Source organism: Hyposmocoma kahamanoa, unplaced genomic scaffold, assembly GCF_003589595.1.
Source record: "Hyposmocoma kahamanoa isolate Upper Pololo Valley unplaced genomic scaffold, ASM358959v1 116, whole genome shotgun sequence".
In the NCBI taxonomy this organism is placed as follows: Eukaryota; Metazoa; Arthropoda; class Insecta; order Lepidoptera; family Cosmopterigidae; genus Hyposmocoma; species Hyposmocoma kahamanoa.
The window spans coordinates 4,399,743-4,416,635 of record NW_020653391.1 but is presented as its reverse complement, the minus strand read 5'-3'; the positions used below and the strand labels follow the sequence as shown (position 1 = coordinate 4,416,635).

Here is a 16,893-nt window from a genome sequence, read left to right as displayed (position 1 = left end):
CGGATTCGAACCAACGTGTTCTAGCAAACCGTGCCAGATGCTATGCCAATTAAGCTAGTTTTTTTTTGTATTTGAAGGATTTTTTTCTTTATGTAACATAAATTGGATTTTTATTATCAGGGTGACGGGCGCGCAGTGGCAGTGCCTTTCGATCATTGCGATGTAAAATTGTGAATGGCATGGCATTTCAACCGCTATGGACAGGGGTGTCGCTTACCACCGGGCACACGATTTGTTCGCCCCATTACTTGGATTTCTGATATGTGTTGACATCAATTTTAGGTGGTGATAGCTCTTGGAGATTACTTGAATACTAAATGCTATGCCTGTATTGGTGGCACCAATGTGCGTGTAAAATTGTACTTACATTTCTAATTCCATACAGAATTCCGTTAGGTACAACGTAGCCTCTAGTTTTCCTACTCCACATATCCTTAATTAATTTTTGGTATGCTCTGGAAAACAAAAAAGAAGCAATTACCTAGTGCATAGCAAATTGTACAGCGCCTATAGCGCTAACGAGAAGTACTAGAATTTGTCATACCATTTGGGCAACGAATGTACAGTCAACAGCACATCAAGATATACACTTTTGTTCGGATATCACCTCCAGTTGCGCACTACATTCGATTCGTATCAGTTCCGAATCCGAGAAATGACTGTCCGAAATGTCACAGGGATCGTTTTATCTCTAAGTGTACAAGCGCTATTCGTATTTTGTCGAATTCGGATTGGACTCAGTACACAAGTGATATCCGAAGTGGGTCCAAGTTTTCCAGATTTCTATAGTCTCGAATTCGAATACGAATCAGATGCAGTGAGCAGATGCAGTGAGCAAATGTGCTTACGGAACAAGACTCGTCATTGTGTAGCTTGATGTGCTGCCGTGTGTAAAGAGCAACGGTAGTTAATTTGAAATTAATTATCGTCGCCTTACTCTTTCAAACTCGTATCTTAAAGCACAAAGTTACTTGTATCTTGAAGCACAAAGTTACTGAAATGCAAAAAAATGGGTTGTATATACAAAATTTGCATGTTAATTTCACATCACATATCCTTCATATTTACAAACTGGTTTTTACCTGTTCTTAAAGTAATGCTTCCAAATTACCACCCTTGATAAGAAATTTAAAATAAATAGGAAGTTTTGCCATCTCCTGAAAAATCACTCTACAAGATACGAGTTTGAGACAGTAAGGCATCGTTATACAGTTATTAAAAAAGAAAAAATAATTAAATGAGGTTGATCTTAATTTAAAACTACGTTAGACGAAAAGTTATGAAATGAAAAAAGTGTGTCATCATCAACCTATTATACGTTCTACTGCTGGACACGGGTCTTTGGAGGGTCAAGACCTTTATACGATGAAAACGTTCGCGTTTTCTAAGACTTATGAACCTTCTACACCAGGCTTTATAGTTCTACCGCTTAACTGTGTATGTGTGTGTGTGTGTGGTAGACCTGTAGTAAAAATTTTTTTTAGTAAAATATTTTTTTAACTAAAACAATGTTTTCTTACCGACTAAGTCCAGGTTTCTTGTCAGCGGCCAACACCGACACAGCGGCCGCGCATTCGAGGAAATACGAGGTGAGAGGCGCCGTATTGCTTAACGCCTGGAGCGCCGCATTCATGTAACATGTGTTGCCCATATTCTGCAGACCTACTAGACCTGGAGATGATAATTAATCTTGTAACTCTCTCTGTTACTTGCTATTCGGGATGGAGAAACGGATAATACTAAAGACGCTAAATATAATGCACACATTTAGTGAAACACTAATGAAGTCCTCAAAATAATGCAGTGATTTTTCAAAAGTCTAGAAGTTTATTTTACTTTTTTTATTTTAAATCTAATTTGAATATACAAAATTAACGGTATTACTCTAGCTGATCGCTATGCGTGAAAGAGGAACGAATAATACTCAAGACGCTAAATATAATGCACACACCGGCGCATTTAGCAGAACACTAATAATAATAATAATAACCATTGACTTACAAATAAATGAAGGACGGGTCTAATACAAAAACCACAAAAAAAATGTCCCAAGTCAACCTATTTAAACGTAGTGACATGTAAAGGAATATGAAAAAGCTAAAAGGTTGAATTTAAATTGTAATGTCATCGCAGTACTGTCTAATTTTGCTTGCTTCGCTGTCAGTCGAACAAACGAAGACTAAAGCGTGAATGACGCTCTGTATACGATTTTAACGCCCTATAAGTTCGGACACTTTTTAGCGCGGACCCGACGTCCATGTAATTGTAAGTCAATGATAATAACACATTTATTTAGAAATGCATCCATATTTGTTAGTAACAATAATCTTATCAACTATGTTAGTAACTGTTCACGTTCACGTGATACGAACAGACAACCTAACCATCCTACATTTACCACGTGACGATAATAGACTACTCAGCAGTGCACTGACCGAATAGCAATGTGCAAGATCAGCCTGCCGAGTAGACGTTTCCTTTGTTTTACATTTAAAAATAATATTATAATATACACGCACACATGTGTAGAGTTTGTATAAATAGTCTAGTTTTTAGAAACAAAGATCTCTTTTTGAATCCAGACATCAACGCTGTCTCATTGACGACGGAACTCTTCTGACTACAGCATCCTCTCTCTGCGGGCAAGACCCCTTTAGCCGTCAGCTTATTTGATCAGTTTTGTGAGTCTGTGAGGCTGGCAGTGAAAAAGTCCACTCCTTGCACCCCTTATCCTTCCCACCTTCCGTCTGTTACCTTAGGTCAAATGGTAACAGGCTTCCTCTACTGTCTATATACGTATATATTTTAGTAGTGTACGGTTAGGGCTAGGCTATTAGGTAGGAACGTAGGGTTGTTTGTAGTAGATTAGTTTTCCCTTACCATTTAATGTATAGCCAGCTAGCTTTAATTGCACATATAAGACGATACTCAACAGTAACACTCATATCACACTCAATATACTACACAAAGACAGAGATGAAGTTAGTTGGCTATACAGTAACATCACATAATTATACAAAAATATTACAATTTCTCATTTCTCGTACTAGCCTGTGGCCTATGTAACTGTATCCAGTGGTTGAATATCGAGTTATCATTTGTCAGGCTATTGGCGCTGCCAGGAAAACGCATCCTCCCAAAATAATGCAGTGTTTTTTTCAAAAGTTGGCCGGTTATTTTACTTTTTTGGACTCTAATTTGAATATACAAAATTAACGGTATTACTCTAGCTGGTACTCGCTATGCGTGACGGAGGTACGAATAATACTCATTGAATATAATACATACACACATTTAGTGGAACACTAATGAACTCCCCAAAATAATACAAGGTTTTTTCAAAAGTCTGGCTGGTACTTTTTTATTTTAAGTCTAATTTGAATATACAAAATTAACGGTATTACTCTAGCGAGTATCACTCGCTACGCGTGATGGAGGAACGGATTATACTCATTGAATATAATACACACACACCTAGAAATACTAATGAACTCCCCAAAATAATGCAGTGTTCTTTCAAAAGTCTGACCTATATATATTTGGTATAGTTTATAATTTAGGTTTTATATTGAAATGCGGTAGTGCCCCATGGACAGCGTCAACGTCCCCCAATTGCTTCCGAGGCCCTACTGCCCTACGACTCTTCAGCGCACATTGGGGAGCGGTAGGAAACACTATGAGAAACTATGCTCTAGCTGTTTGTTACTCACTATGGTGATGAAGGAGCGGATAATACTCATTGACGCACACACATTTACACCAATGAACTCCCCACAATAATGTGCTGCGGTGTTTTCTTTTCAAGTGTCTAGTAGAATTTTATATGTTTAAAGTTGCCTGTTAATTTTTTCATTAAATTGTCTCAATTTCCTTTTAATACAGGTTTGTCGACTGGGCCGAGGTTGTCTTTAGTTGAAAAAGTTTTACATTTACTAAATTTTGATGGCACCAATGTGAAACTATTACAACTGTTAAATTTTCAATCGTTTCCGCTTTGTCACAAAATGTAAACGGAAACACATTCTTGCAATTTCTATTTTATTCAAAAAATTCCATTATATGGACCAATGGACCATTCTATTAAGATTGTACTAAGTCGTTGTTAAAAGATGATATTTTTGGTGTTACTTTCAAGTCTCATTCTTATTTATTTAAATATAAACGTTTGTATATAACTGGTGTATATGTCTTTCGCAGTTGGAAAAGGAAAAGGATGTATTTATTTTTGAGCTACGACTTAAATGCGACTGTTTGCGATCTAACATAGTATTATCTCAAAAATTGCGTTATAGTTATTATATACGGCATCGGTATACGATTTAATTTCAAAGTGACAGGACAACACTGTCACTTTGATACGAATGACACACACATAAATTTTTGGCAAAATTTCTGGTAAACAAATAAATATTCAAATAGCGCACAGCGCGGGTGCCATGGGCGTAGACAACCACAAATTACATTCGAACTCACGAGAGAAATAAATGTAGCCCACACAAATGTTTCTCCTAGCCCGGGAACCGAACCCGGGACCTCTTCGTGGCAGACTAGTATGGTAACTGTTCGGCAAAAGGAGGCAGATAATAAAATATAATACAACGCAATTTTAGAGATAATACTATGTTAGTTGTCATGTACGATATGTAAATTGTTGAAAGATGATTTGGGGAAATTATTTTGGGTGAGAGATGGTATTACTGTGATGTGACATCACTATTTTGGATTAAAATAAAGTGTATCTTGCTTACCTCGGGGCCGTTCTTCGTCAAAGTCCATGTCGTCAGGGTCAACGTCGTCATCTGGCGAGGGGGGTATGCTGAGACCTACTGACCCCAGCCGCGTCACTACTGAGCCGTCCATTGAAGTTGTATCCGGACTCATCTGTGGAAGAACACCTTGTATATAGTTGTGATGTGTGATGTCAAAGACAAGAGGAATTTGTGATTCTACCTACGTTGGGAATTACTTTATTTTAACCCTACACTCTAACTACAAAATCATTTTTTGAGACGATAGCGAGCAAAAACTTGTAGGAAATATTAATTTGTCGCCAATGTACTCATATTTTAATAAATAATATGCATATTGAAATGGGATTAACAATACCTAATTAAGTGGTTTGTATGAGCTATGTAATCAAAATATTGCAAACCACACAGCTGTTGACAAAATACATAACGCACACACGTAGCACACAATTCCCCGCACTGGGGAAACCAAATACCGCGGGTGCCATGGACACACACATACAACCATAAATTCACCCAAATTCACGAGAAAAACAAATGTAGGCTATACAAACATCCGGGAATCGAACTCGGGACCTCTACGTGGCAGACCAGCAAGCCTGGCCGTTTGGCCATGGGAGCAGTAAAAAAGGTGGATTTTAGAGATGCAATTTTTGTAGAAATATTGTTAATTTGGTTCCCGATTGTAGACTTACACTTAGTTTTTGATTTCATTAATCTATGACAATCTTGTAACACGACACTTACGGCGTCGTGCGCGAGCGCAGCGCGAATGTAGACTTCCTTTTCGCACAAGTAGCACCATATCCTTTCGGTGGACACGTTCATGTGCACACAATGCGTGGGGTAGCTCTGGAAAAAAAATAAGTTATATTAAAAACATTGTTAAAAAATCTTGCGACTTCCGACACATTGCATTCATTGTTAATAAATAACATGAACTAATAACCCAAGAAGGAATTTAGTGCCTATAGGTACACCAGATGCCGCGACGAGTATCAAATGGCCATTTTTTGTAACTAATTTATTTCACATTGACGAGCTGCTTTTTAACAAAGCTACTAATTTCGGCATCTACTATCTACCACTAGGTACTACTAAGGTCTGTACTGTACGCGACTGTCGGGACTGTACGCGAGATGGCTCATAAGATCAACGTTGTTCACCTTCAAAAATTCTTTTGTCTGTCTGGCCGTGTCAGAACTGGCATTATCGTGGTGTAAGATGATACGGCATTTACGGTTATTTTTAAACAAATGCTCGTGCACCAATCACTATTCACGGTACAACGATTCTCCAAAGCAACAGTGACCACGTGTCCAGTTTTATTTAAAAAAAGAAGCTATCATTTCGGCTCATCTCGAAAGACCCATACGCTCGATTGCTGCTTTGTTTTGGGATCTTAATTATATATCTATGTTACGTCATCTGTTACTATGTCCCACACCAAATTTGACGCCCCTTCGTTGAATCTGGTAAGAATGGCATTGCCCCAAGTGACGCGATTCGTTTTTTAAGCCTCAATCAAATTGTGTGTGATCTACCGAGAGCACAGCTTTTTCACACTCAAATGTTTGTGTAGTATTGATTGTATTTGACTCATGCCTACGCCTAAAGATGCCCGAATCTCATGGTATGCCACATGCCTGTCTGTTTTGATCACACGGCACATCGATGTTTTTGTTGTTCACTGCAGTGGACGGGCGACCATCACGGAATTCATCACTGAGATTCACACGACCGCGTTTGCATTCTGCAAACCATAGTCATCTTGCATGGTGCTTCATCGCCAAAAGCAGTTTGAAGCCGAGCGAAGTTCCGCTGAGCTATTAAAGTCGTAGAAAATCATACTACGAAAATTTTCACGAGTTAAATCCATGGGTGATGTAGACAACCAATTTCTAAAATGACGCCACAATGTAAAAACAAGTGACAAGTCAGATGAAACAAACTGTATTCTACAGCTAAAGAGTTTCATTTTCAAATATTGTAATTACTATTTATGTTTATGTAAGTGGCCAGTTCCGGAAACTTATAGTATGCCTTATGTATACATAAATATTTAAAGGTAGTAGGGGTATAAAACATGTAATATATGTATAAGTTGTGATCTTTTTTGTAACATCAATGTATTCGTTGATTGGTATCCTACCTAACACAGTTTAAGAGCGACTTTGATTTTGGGCTTACCTGGAAAATTTTGTTTAAAGCACTTATTAGGTTTTATTATGGGGCTGCCGAATTTGCCGACTATTTTTTTATTTTGTTTAGTATTAACGCCATCTACTCATATCTGCAACTGTTAATTTATAAATTATTTGGAAACACATCTGTTAAAGTTCAGAGAATAATTGTAGTCATGGCTGAATATTTAAATAAAATTACATGGATAAAAAACGGACCACTGTTATACTTAAAGAGGAATTAATTGGTATCCATGGCCAATTTTCATGCTCCTTCTGTCTGTCTACTTAAAATATAGTTATTGGTTTTCATTTGTGTTGTAAACTTTGTGGCTTGGTATTAAAGCTCTTCTCCGAAATATTGAATAGAATATATTTTGTATATTTGGTAAACAAGGCAAAAACAAAATATTTTGTAGGCAAATAAAAAGGACTTGTTCCCATTGACTTACACATAAATGGACGACGGGTCTAATACAAAAACCACGAAAAAAATGTCCCAAGTCAACCTATTTAAACGTAGTGACATGTAAAGGAATATGAAAAAGCTGAAAGGTTGAATTTAAATTGTAATGTCATCGCAGTACTGTCTAATTTTGCTTGCTTCGCTGTCAGTCGAACAAGCGAAGACTAAAGCGTGAATGACGCTCTGTTGTCGATTTTAACGCCCTATAAGTTCGGACACTTTTTAGCGCGGACCCGACGTCCATATAATTGTAAGTCAATGCTTGTTCCCTATTATTTTACATTTATTTGCGTCTAAAAATAGGTCTCACTTTATGCCTTGGTAGCCTAATCGTTAAACTATTGGAGCGTTCGGATTCACACTCACACCTCTGAATTTGTCGGAAGTTATATGCAAAATTGAATTTGAATTCCACTATGAGCTTTTCGGTGAAGGAAAACGTGATGAAACCTGCTCGTCTAAGAAGGTTCAAAACCCACCGAAAACGTGTGAAGTCCCCATCATGCTTTGGGTCAGCGGACTATAGTCGAAAACCCTCGTCTAAGAGAAGACCCGTACCCGGCAGTAGGACGTATAAATGGGTTGATGAATAAGTCTCACGGGTCGAATAATCCTGTTACAGCTGGTACATGACTCACAATTTGCACATATCCTTGCAGTATAAATAAACAATTAATTCTTTAAACAAAGACATTAAATAAACAAAAGATCTAAAAATGTAACTTCAGTAATTCAAAAGTATATTAGGACTGGTACTGCACGCTAATGTGTTCCAAATTCTTTGTTGAAGATGCGCTTCTGGATAGCATGAAAATGTCAAGGATATTGAATCAGTATAAACCAATCAGCTGAGTAATGAATGACTGAGGCAGAGGCACTTCAGAGAACAGAAGAATTCCAAACCAAATTAAAACTACAGAACGGATTTGTTTATAGCTCAAGGATTGATTAAGAATTACAAACAAAAAAAAAGAAAGTCAGCCGTGATCATGGAGTCTGTAAAGGCCCCGAAGCTTTGGTTTGTTTGGAAAAAAAACAAATATACGCGATTTAGATGCAAAAAATGTTTCTGGTCAGTAGGGTTGTTCCGATATCACCACTCCAATGAGTAGTAATCAATTCGTTATGCGATACTGAGTACTTCAAAAGTATTACTCATATGGATACTTTTTTAGGAGATATAAAATATGTCCGTACTTTAGATTTTGGCGGCGCCATAAGAATTCAATAAATAAACATTCGTTTCTTTTTAAAAACTATTATAGCTAAATCGATACAATCGATAATTCCGCTAATCGATCGAGATTTTGATAATTGATTATTACTGCGAATTTGTCGTAATAATACCTAAAGTAAACATTAATTTATATAAAAACTATAATACAAAAATCCACAAAACTACATAAGAACCCGCCATTTCTGTTTGTGTGTCGCTAATTCGCTGAGATGTATGTAATGTACGACCATTCATCCAAAAATAATCCAAAGGGACCATAGATAGACATCGTTGTATCGATAGACGAGTCGTCCCTACTCGTCAGCAGTGAAGAAAACGTATAAGTTTCTTACATGTGCTAGGGCAAAAAACCTTAAAGTTAACATAACATCACAATAGGACTAAATTTGCATTGTAATGACAGCTACGCATGGCATTTGCAAATAAACGTACTTATTCTTAAACGCTTTGTTGACTTTGTTTTGAGAAGTCACGTTATATGTTGATAATAATTTATTTTAAGGAAAAACTTTCATAAGTTTCTCACATGTGGCGTTAGGGCTAAAAAGTCGCTTAATATAAAGATCCGCAACGAGCGCATAAAGAAATCTGTGAGATCTGCTGACTCGGACTGTAGGTCAGTTGTTCCTATCTACTGACCCAAGAGATAGGGAGTTTCGGGGAGACCACAGGCTCGCCGGCTAGGCCATGGTACTGCGGGCGTCCAGACAGCGGGTCCCTGGCCGACCCGGATTTGGGTATGGACTTGTTGGGTTTGTGCACGTTCGTAGCGGTCTAGACGAGAGCCTAAGGCGAGGAGACGCGCGGGGCACGTGAGTTGACCTTTAAATCGGAAGCCATGTACTGACATTGTCGCAGGAAGCCGCGACCGGCATCTCCGGCGCCAGACCGGAGAGCTAGATATCCTCCGGTCCCTCCAGTCGTTTAGGTTATTGGTAACTGGAGAGACGCTATTTTTCGGCGTCGGGAAGTGTGCGTGCCTTAAAGGTCCGCCACCAAAGAGGAGATTTGATGGCGAGGTACCTTTGGACCTTAGAGTCAAGTTAGCTGTGCCAACCGTTAGTTGCGCAATGCCCAACGTGAGTGTGCCTGGAAAATATTGAGGGTACCATGCGTGCACCCGGGGCAGCTCACTCAAGGCACTAGCCATTTGAGAACTGGATGAAGTCCGTGCAAACCGACTGATCTAGGGTCAGGACCTGACTGAGTATGTCAGTGTGCGGGCTTGCTTGCGTGGGTTATAGTGCACTTTTTGTATACCCTAAGGGTTGGTAGGGAGGGTTACTATAATCAAAACTAATCTAGAAAGGTATGGGGCTGTAGCTCTGTTGGTAAGAGAGGTGGTAAAAAGACGCTGGTTTTTGTCTAGTCAGATCAAAGGACTTTTTTGTGTTTGTTTAATCTTTGTATCAATTTGTTTCATTTGTAAAGAATGGAAATAAAACTGTCAATCATGAGTTAAGTCTGTGTTCAATTAATTGCAATAAATCTTGCAACTTATTTCTTTGTTGAAGTGACATAAACATAAATTGTTTTAAAGTGAACTATTATGCAAAAAACCCTTTGTAATTGTAATAAAAAAAACCCCTTGGAGTCAAGAGATATTTTTGGTAGCAAATAATAGCTGTTTACATGAACTTACTTTTTGGTGTAAAGTACTGTGATCATTCTTGACTTCGGAACACCCCACGTGGTGGCAGTAGGGCTGCAGACAAATCCAAAGGTTGGGTCCGGTACAGCCACAGTCGAAGCATGATAGTGTCTGTGTGCAAAATAAACAATTATGTTACAACCACATTCCATAAATAGGTGCAGGTTGTCGAGATTAGCACATCTCATTCTCCAGGCATGAAATCAACCAAAAATTGAGTGCACTCCTAACAAGAAAAAATAAGATTTATAAGCTGTTAGCAATTTTTTTAATGAGTCCATACACTATTATTTCTTAATATTATCAATGGTCCATACATTTCTATAATTACAATTTATGTTGTGGGCACTGCATGAGGAGATCCTGGTAGGGACAAATAGGGAAATAAACTTTTTTAAGTTGGTTCTTGTCTAGGTGTTCTGGATATACAGTGATTTCTGTTACTTCAGTACTTGTAGTACAGGGAATTCCCAAGTTTGAGACCAGGCAATTGGTGTGGTTGTCTGAGAGATTATTAATGCGGTCATTCTGGACAAAAATCAATATAACCTCGAAAGTGCCTCAAACTTCACATAAGTTTTTGAATAAGTGCTGGACAGAAATTAATTTCTCTCACCATTACTTCATTCATAAACACTGTAGAATGATTTTCAAAAATTAATATCAGAAAACTATTAACATCAAAATTTTAAAACTTCATAGGGGCAGTCTAGCGTCTCCCTAACCTCCTCTCTTTCCATTTAAACGTCCGCTATTCTAAAGTCCAACCTAAACCTTTAAGCGCACTTAAGTCAATCCGTTTTATAAACAATACAGTTATACTAAAGGAAATAATTAGGCAACACACAAATAAGTAAACTAGGACGTATATGCATCAATGGTACCAGGCGATTATAGCCTAAGCTGTAGTTACGAGTGCATGCCAGCCACTCAGTTGCACAATGATACCTCCACTACAGAATGCTAATTATCTATTACACCGACGATACATTTTGAGGTTAGGTATCATCTAATTCATAATACAATCTCACCTCCTTCGACTGCCACAGCTCCTTCCCAAGGTGTTCCGACAACTTGTTCAGATGTTCACACGTCACACCTTTATCCATTTCGAAGGATAACCGCCTCTATTATCAATTTCAAAACACTAAAATAAATTCACTTCAATGGGCTCCTAAAGTCTTGTAAATAAAGAACATTTTTATACTGCAGCCGGCCAAAACAGGAAAGGTATGATTACAGGATTAATTAGAACGATAGGGATATATTTTATTCGGAACATTTCGGTGAAAAGGCTAATAATTGAATTAGATTACAGAAATTTCCTTCAACACAAAACCTTCCGTGACGAGCGAAAAGTCAGGTCAGCGGTGTTGCCAGGAAATAAAAGGAAAATCTAGTATTTGCTTGCTCACGTGAAGTTCTGTAATCCAATTAAATACTTGTTCTGGGGGTCTACTCTCGACCTCCGTCCGAAACAATTACTGCCAAATAAGCAATACTTGACCAAATGAAAAGAAGCGTGATGAGAATGAGCTTCATACTTGATACTTGTCTTTTAATTTTGTCGAATATTACTTATTTGACAGTAATTGTTTCGGACGGATGTCGAACGAAGATCGAGAGTAGACCCCCAGATTACTGATCTATGATTTCTTTGGGCTTAGTTTGTACCGAGGTTGCAGCAAGAATGATTTGCTAATTTGAAATGATATTTATTTTCTGCTTGTGAGTTACCCTCCCTACCCACAAAAAATCCTGAAATGATCTAATAATGCAATCAATCTTACTGTAATGCTTTAGTTTGATATTTTTTAAATACCTACATAAAAATTGTTGTAAGCGTAATTTCAAAACATTGTTTTCAATGATATTCGTTAATTGTTTTCACACAACCGAATGATTAAATAGAAATTTTTCATGGGGTTTTATTACGAATGGAAATCACAAGAAATTGTATTCATAAATGTTTGCTTAATACGTTGAATAAAATGTACTTTATCGTTTTAAATGTGGTAAAATAAAAAACGTGAACCTGTTTTGAATTTATAGTCTTCACAAACTTTAGCCCGAAAATCAATCATACCCACGTCATGCTATACCACATTGACTTGTTTTTTAACCGACTGCCCCAGACTGTCATAATCAGTGTACAATTTGAAATTTAAGTTGGCAGAAAGATATGAACCCTGAGCTCAATATATACGAAGACAAGTACAGGGTCAAGAGCAAGTCAAGCTTGACACTTAAGACTTCAATCCAATATGCCGTTTACGATAAGAATGGTCCGAAGTACGAAGTGTCAAGCTTGATGTGCTCTTGACTACCATTTCGCTTTTTAGGCACTGGTTGCGTATAAACTAACTTTCCTGACTTTGTAATGTTACGATTACGGAAGCGGTTTTGCCGTGCCCAAACCGAAGACAACTCGAGCACAAGTTTCACAAAATTGTAACCGGAATGCCATCTTTGGCCAAGCACACAGTCGCTTCGGTCGACGTCGGCCGTAAACTACCGTCGTTAGAGGACACACTATTTACGAGGCTCTTACTAAGGGTCGACTTGGTGTAAATGCGCCTTAATAGCCGTCCGAACACTTTTGAAAAAGTAGCCTAAAATGTTCTTTGCAGGTAGATTTTCTTTTTGTTACACACCTTTTCCGAGGCTGAAATACTAACGCTAAAAGCCACCAAAAAAAACGAACCTTCGTTTTTCGACGGTTTATATCGTAACATTTTTCTTCAATTAAACGCTCAATCGAAATGCAATATGGGTTTACACACTTTGTTGTAGTTTTTATCTCTTTCTAATTATATAAATAACATTTTAGCGATCCTAAAAAGCGTGCAATAACAAATTTGTTATTTCTATTTGATTTTTTATCCCAATAATTTTCCTGGTTTATGCAGAAACAGGAAGTAAATTGTTGATAAAGTGATTGGTTAGACGTTGTGTATAATGACGTCAGCATCGTCGAGTAGTGCTCGTTCTCTATTCGCAGAATCTAAGCAGCGTTTGGCAGAACGAGTTCAAGTCAATATGAACAATATTTCGTCTTTAACTCGTCAAATTCTACGAGGATCTAAATCTAATGAGGTAAAAAATACTTACTCTCTAGTCTAGCTTTTGTTAAGTTAAAAACTCTGGGCAATTAGTGCTTGATATTCCTACTAGATACTTACCAAGTAATCGTTGGTTCTATTATGTTTCTATTTCATGCACTAATAAAGTTAAAGGTTGTTTACAAATGTATATAAAAGCAATAGCCAGCTTAAAGCTTAGTTTTAGCGCCAGTGACTTAAAAAGTTTCCCAAAATGTGTTCTGCTGATCCATTGTTATGGCAAATGAAAACACTTTTGGCAGCCTAGATTTAAGTTTTTTTTAGTACCCTATATGTTAAAAAAAATAGCAACGTTCAATTCAATTCAATAGATAAATATTGTGATAATACTATATTTACATATTTTTTGTGTAAATACTCCACTAGTTTGTTGTTATTTTATATATTATAAGAGGTGGGCGTTTAACGAAAAGCACTTGAAAAAGGTTGCTTTTTAAGATAAGTACTTAAGCACGCATTTTATTTTAAGTATAAGCGTTGGTCAGTTTTATACTCAATTTCATTTTTTACATAATAATAATAATAATAATCCGCTTTAATCTTTTAGGCCTTGGGAGAGGCGAGAGTTTAAAATAAATACGATAATAATAATAATTCGTTTATTTGCTTAAAACATGGTATAACAGAAGATGTTACAAGAGAGTGCCAGTACAAACATGTTTCGCATATATTAAATAGCATGCAAATGTCTAGTTATATAATGTCGATCAGACTACCACAACACAATAATACAAAAATATCAAAAAAGTGTCAAGTTACAAATTAATTTGGTCAAGAATGATAATCTTCAAAATAAAATCTTACATCTCATTTCCTGTCAAATATTTTATTTAGGCCATAAAAATTATATTTATTTAGCCACTTGTACAGCTTTGTTTTAAATAAACTTAAGTGTAATAGTTTAATCTCAAGTGGTATTTTATTATATATGTCAACACACATTTTTAAACAACTTTTACTGTATTAGCAGTCATAGGAATAGTGTCAAGTACAAGTCCATTCGGGTTTCTGCTGAGTATTCACATCACAGGCTTTCTTAAACAAATATGTGTTTTCATACAAAGATACAAATTTTGTAATTATATACAATGATGGTAGTGGCAACAGACCAAGGGTCTGAAACAAGTGTCTGCATCTTTCATCTGGGGGAACTCCACAAATTGCTCTAATGCATTTCTTTTGTGCTACAAAAGCTCTGTTTCGATCTGTACTATTACCCCATTCTATAAGGTCGTAACGTAAATAATTTTGATAAATTTTATTCATTTTTATCATTGACTTACAATTATATGGACGTCGGGTCCGCGCTAAAAAGTGACCGCACTTAAAAGTGTCCGCACTTGTAAGGCGCTAAAATCGTATACAGAGCGCGACACTCCGCTTTAGTCTTCATTTGTTCTACTGACAGCGCGATACTGCGATGACATTACAATTTAAATTTCGAATAGGTTGACTTGAGACATTTTTTTCGTGGTTTTTGTATTAGACCCGTCATCCATTTATTTGTAAGTCAATGATTTTTATGGATAACTCACGCTTGACCAAGAAATTGACTATGCAAAATTGTTTTCACAAAACAAGGCTTAATGGTTCCTAAGACAGTTTCCTTGTATCTCCTAAGGCTTCGGATTTCCCATACTGTCCCATTTAAAAAAAACACTGTATATTTCATATCATTGCATTCTGTACATAAAAATGTGAATATCTTTTTCAAAACATCTTATTTGTCTATAATTAGTTTTCTTTGCTGTATGTTCATGTCTCTTCAACCTCATTGTTTGATTCCACATTTTGTCTTGTCCATGTTACTTGTGATGTTAGTTTTCATCCATAATTAGTAATATATACAATTACCTATTTTCAGCTTCTATCAAAAGCATCCAGAGACTTAGTGAGTATGGAGAACCAAATGGAGAACAGTGAAGAAAACTTGAAGAAGATGCACCTAATAGCGGTACACATGGGCTATCAGTTTGAGAACATCCATAAATCGGCTGAAATGCTCAATGAGATCAGTGAACAGGTTGCCAGTATGAAGAGATGATAAAAATTGATTTTTTAAAGATTTTTGGCATATACAAAGACTTAACTTCTTAGTCGACATCTTTTAATGGCTATGAATAGCAACTGAAGCTAAAAATCTTTTACTATGGTGATCCCTTCGAAATTGCGAATTAATACGTCAATGCATCCCACTGTTGGGCACGGGTTTCGTCTAAGGAAAGGAGTAGGATCATAGGCCGCCATGCTGGCTCAATATGGGTTGGGGACGTCACATTTTCAAGGGTTGTGAACCTTTGAAATGCAGATTTTTCGCTTGAAATTGGACTATACGTCGTTTATTTATTGTGTTCAAATTTGCAGTTTAATAAAGTGACAGTTAATTCCATGTTCGCTTTACGTTATTTGTTCTGCAAAAAGTAATTATTGCTATGTAAAATCGATAAGGCGCTTTCTTTATATTTTTTTGCGCTCATTAAATTTGAATATTTTCGAAATCGTCTGTAGTGTTGAAAGATGAAGGTGTCGGTTTTTTAAATATATTTTATTTATGGCAATGATACTAAAGTAAACACACAGCCCAATTCAATGTTATCAATTTATTATTATCGCATACTATTTTTTTCACATGTAGGTCAATAAGTATATAAGATCTTTGAGTGACGTCAAAAGCACATGAAACTTGGCACTTTGGACTTGCCGGCACCATTGAGTAGCGAATTTAAATCTTAAGTGTTAAGCTGGATGTCCTCTTAATCTTTTAATATTGACCCCAAATTGCTATCACCGCGTTTAGATTAATGACCGGTTATTAGATCGTCGTTTGCTCGCCCATGTGATATTTATAGCATCGTAATTAAAATAAGTTATGCTTACTTTAGTTTTAGAATTCTTAATTTAGTTTCAAAATGGCCGCCGTAAAGAACCGCGAAAAAATGTCAGATAACTATAGTATTAAAGAAAAAATTCCGATTTAAGATCTGGCAGTAAGGTCGACAGAGGTCTTAGCCTGGGGGTCTACTCTCGATCTCCGTCCGACATCCGTCTGAAACAATTACTGTCAAATAAGTAATATTCGACAAAATTAAAAGACAATTGTCAAGTATGAAGCTTCATTCGCATCACACGTCTTTTCATTTGGTCAAGTATTACTTATTTAGCAGTCATTGTTTAGGACGGATATCGGACGGAGATCGAGAGTAGACCAACTGTCCCGAAGGACTAAAAGTTTTAGTACTAATTATTTATATACTGTGGAGAAAGATGGCGGGATTTTGTAATTACAGTTTTTACACAAATAATTTTTAGTTTAAGTATTTATTAGCTGGTGTGTCTTCAGTTTGCTAATTACCTATTTGTTACATGTTTAAGCTGATGACTCTATAGCCAATACTTATTAAATAGACAATTATGCTTATTGTATTTGTGTACATAGTTATAAACTGAAATTATATTTATTTAGTTACGTTTTCTATTTCTACTAAA

At 36.7% G+C, this 16,893-nt stretch overlaps 2 protein-coding genes across 6 annotated transcripts in view; one reads left to right on the top strand and one right to left on the bottom strand.

The window, feature by feature from the left end:
- LOC113239764 (ubiquitin carboxyl-terminal hydrolase 33) overlaps positions 1-11,652 on the bottom strand; it is a 37,467-nt gene extending 25,815 nt beyond the window's left edge. For 4 of the 5 annotated variants that reach the window (XM_026476869.1, XM_026476868.1, XM_026476872.1 and 1 more), the window contains exons 1-6: positions 11,317-11,652; positions 10,277-10,396; positions 5,496-5,600; positions 4,749-4,881; positions 1,521-1,671; positions 368-455 (exon numbers count right to left, since the gene is read on the bottom strand). In XM_026476869.1, coding sequence (XP_026332654.1) covers positions 368-455; positions 1,521-1,671; positions 4,749-4,881; positions 5,496-5,600; positions 10,277-10,396; positions 11,317-11,394 — 675 coding nt within the window. In that variant the 5' untranslated portion in view covers positions 11,395-11,652. Of the gene's footprint in view, positions 1-367; positions 456-1,520; positions 1,672-4,748; positions 4,882-5,495; positions 5,601-10,272; positions 10,399-11,316 lie in introns of those variants that run through there. The other variant, XM_026476873.1, reaches the window with a different exon arrangement.
- A 1,521-nt stretch (positions 11,653-13,173) lies between these two features.
- On the top strand, positions 13,174-16,403 carry LOC113239837 (BLOC-1-related complex subunit 7). The gene is made up of 2 exons (XM_026476978.1): positions 13,174-13,381; positions 15,272-16,403. Exons 1-2 carry the CDS (start codon positions 13,244-13,246, stop codon positions 15,449-15,451), a joined length of 318 nt encoding a protein of 105 aa, XP_026332763.1. The 5' UTR covers positions 13,174-13,243; the 3' UTR covers positions 15,452-16,403.
- The last annotated feature ends 490 nt before the right edge of the window (positions 16,404-16,893 follow it).

Coding starts and splice junctions, on each gene's coding strand:
- LOC113239837 (XM_026476978.1), top strand. CDS start 13,244: ATGACGTCAGCATCGTCGAGTAGTGCTCGTTCTCTATTCGCAGAATCT. Junction 13,382..15,271: donor GAGGATCTAAATCTAATGAG/GTAAAAAATACT, acceptor ACCTATTTTCAG/CTTCTATCAAAAGCATCCAG.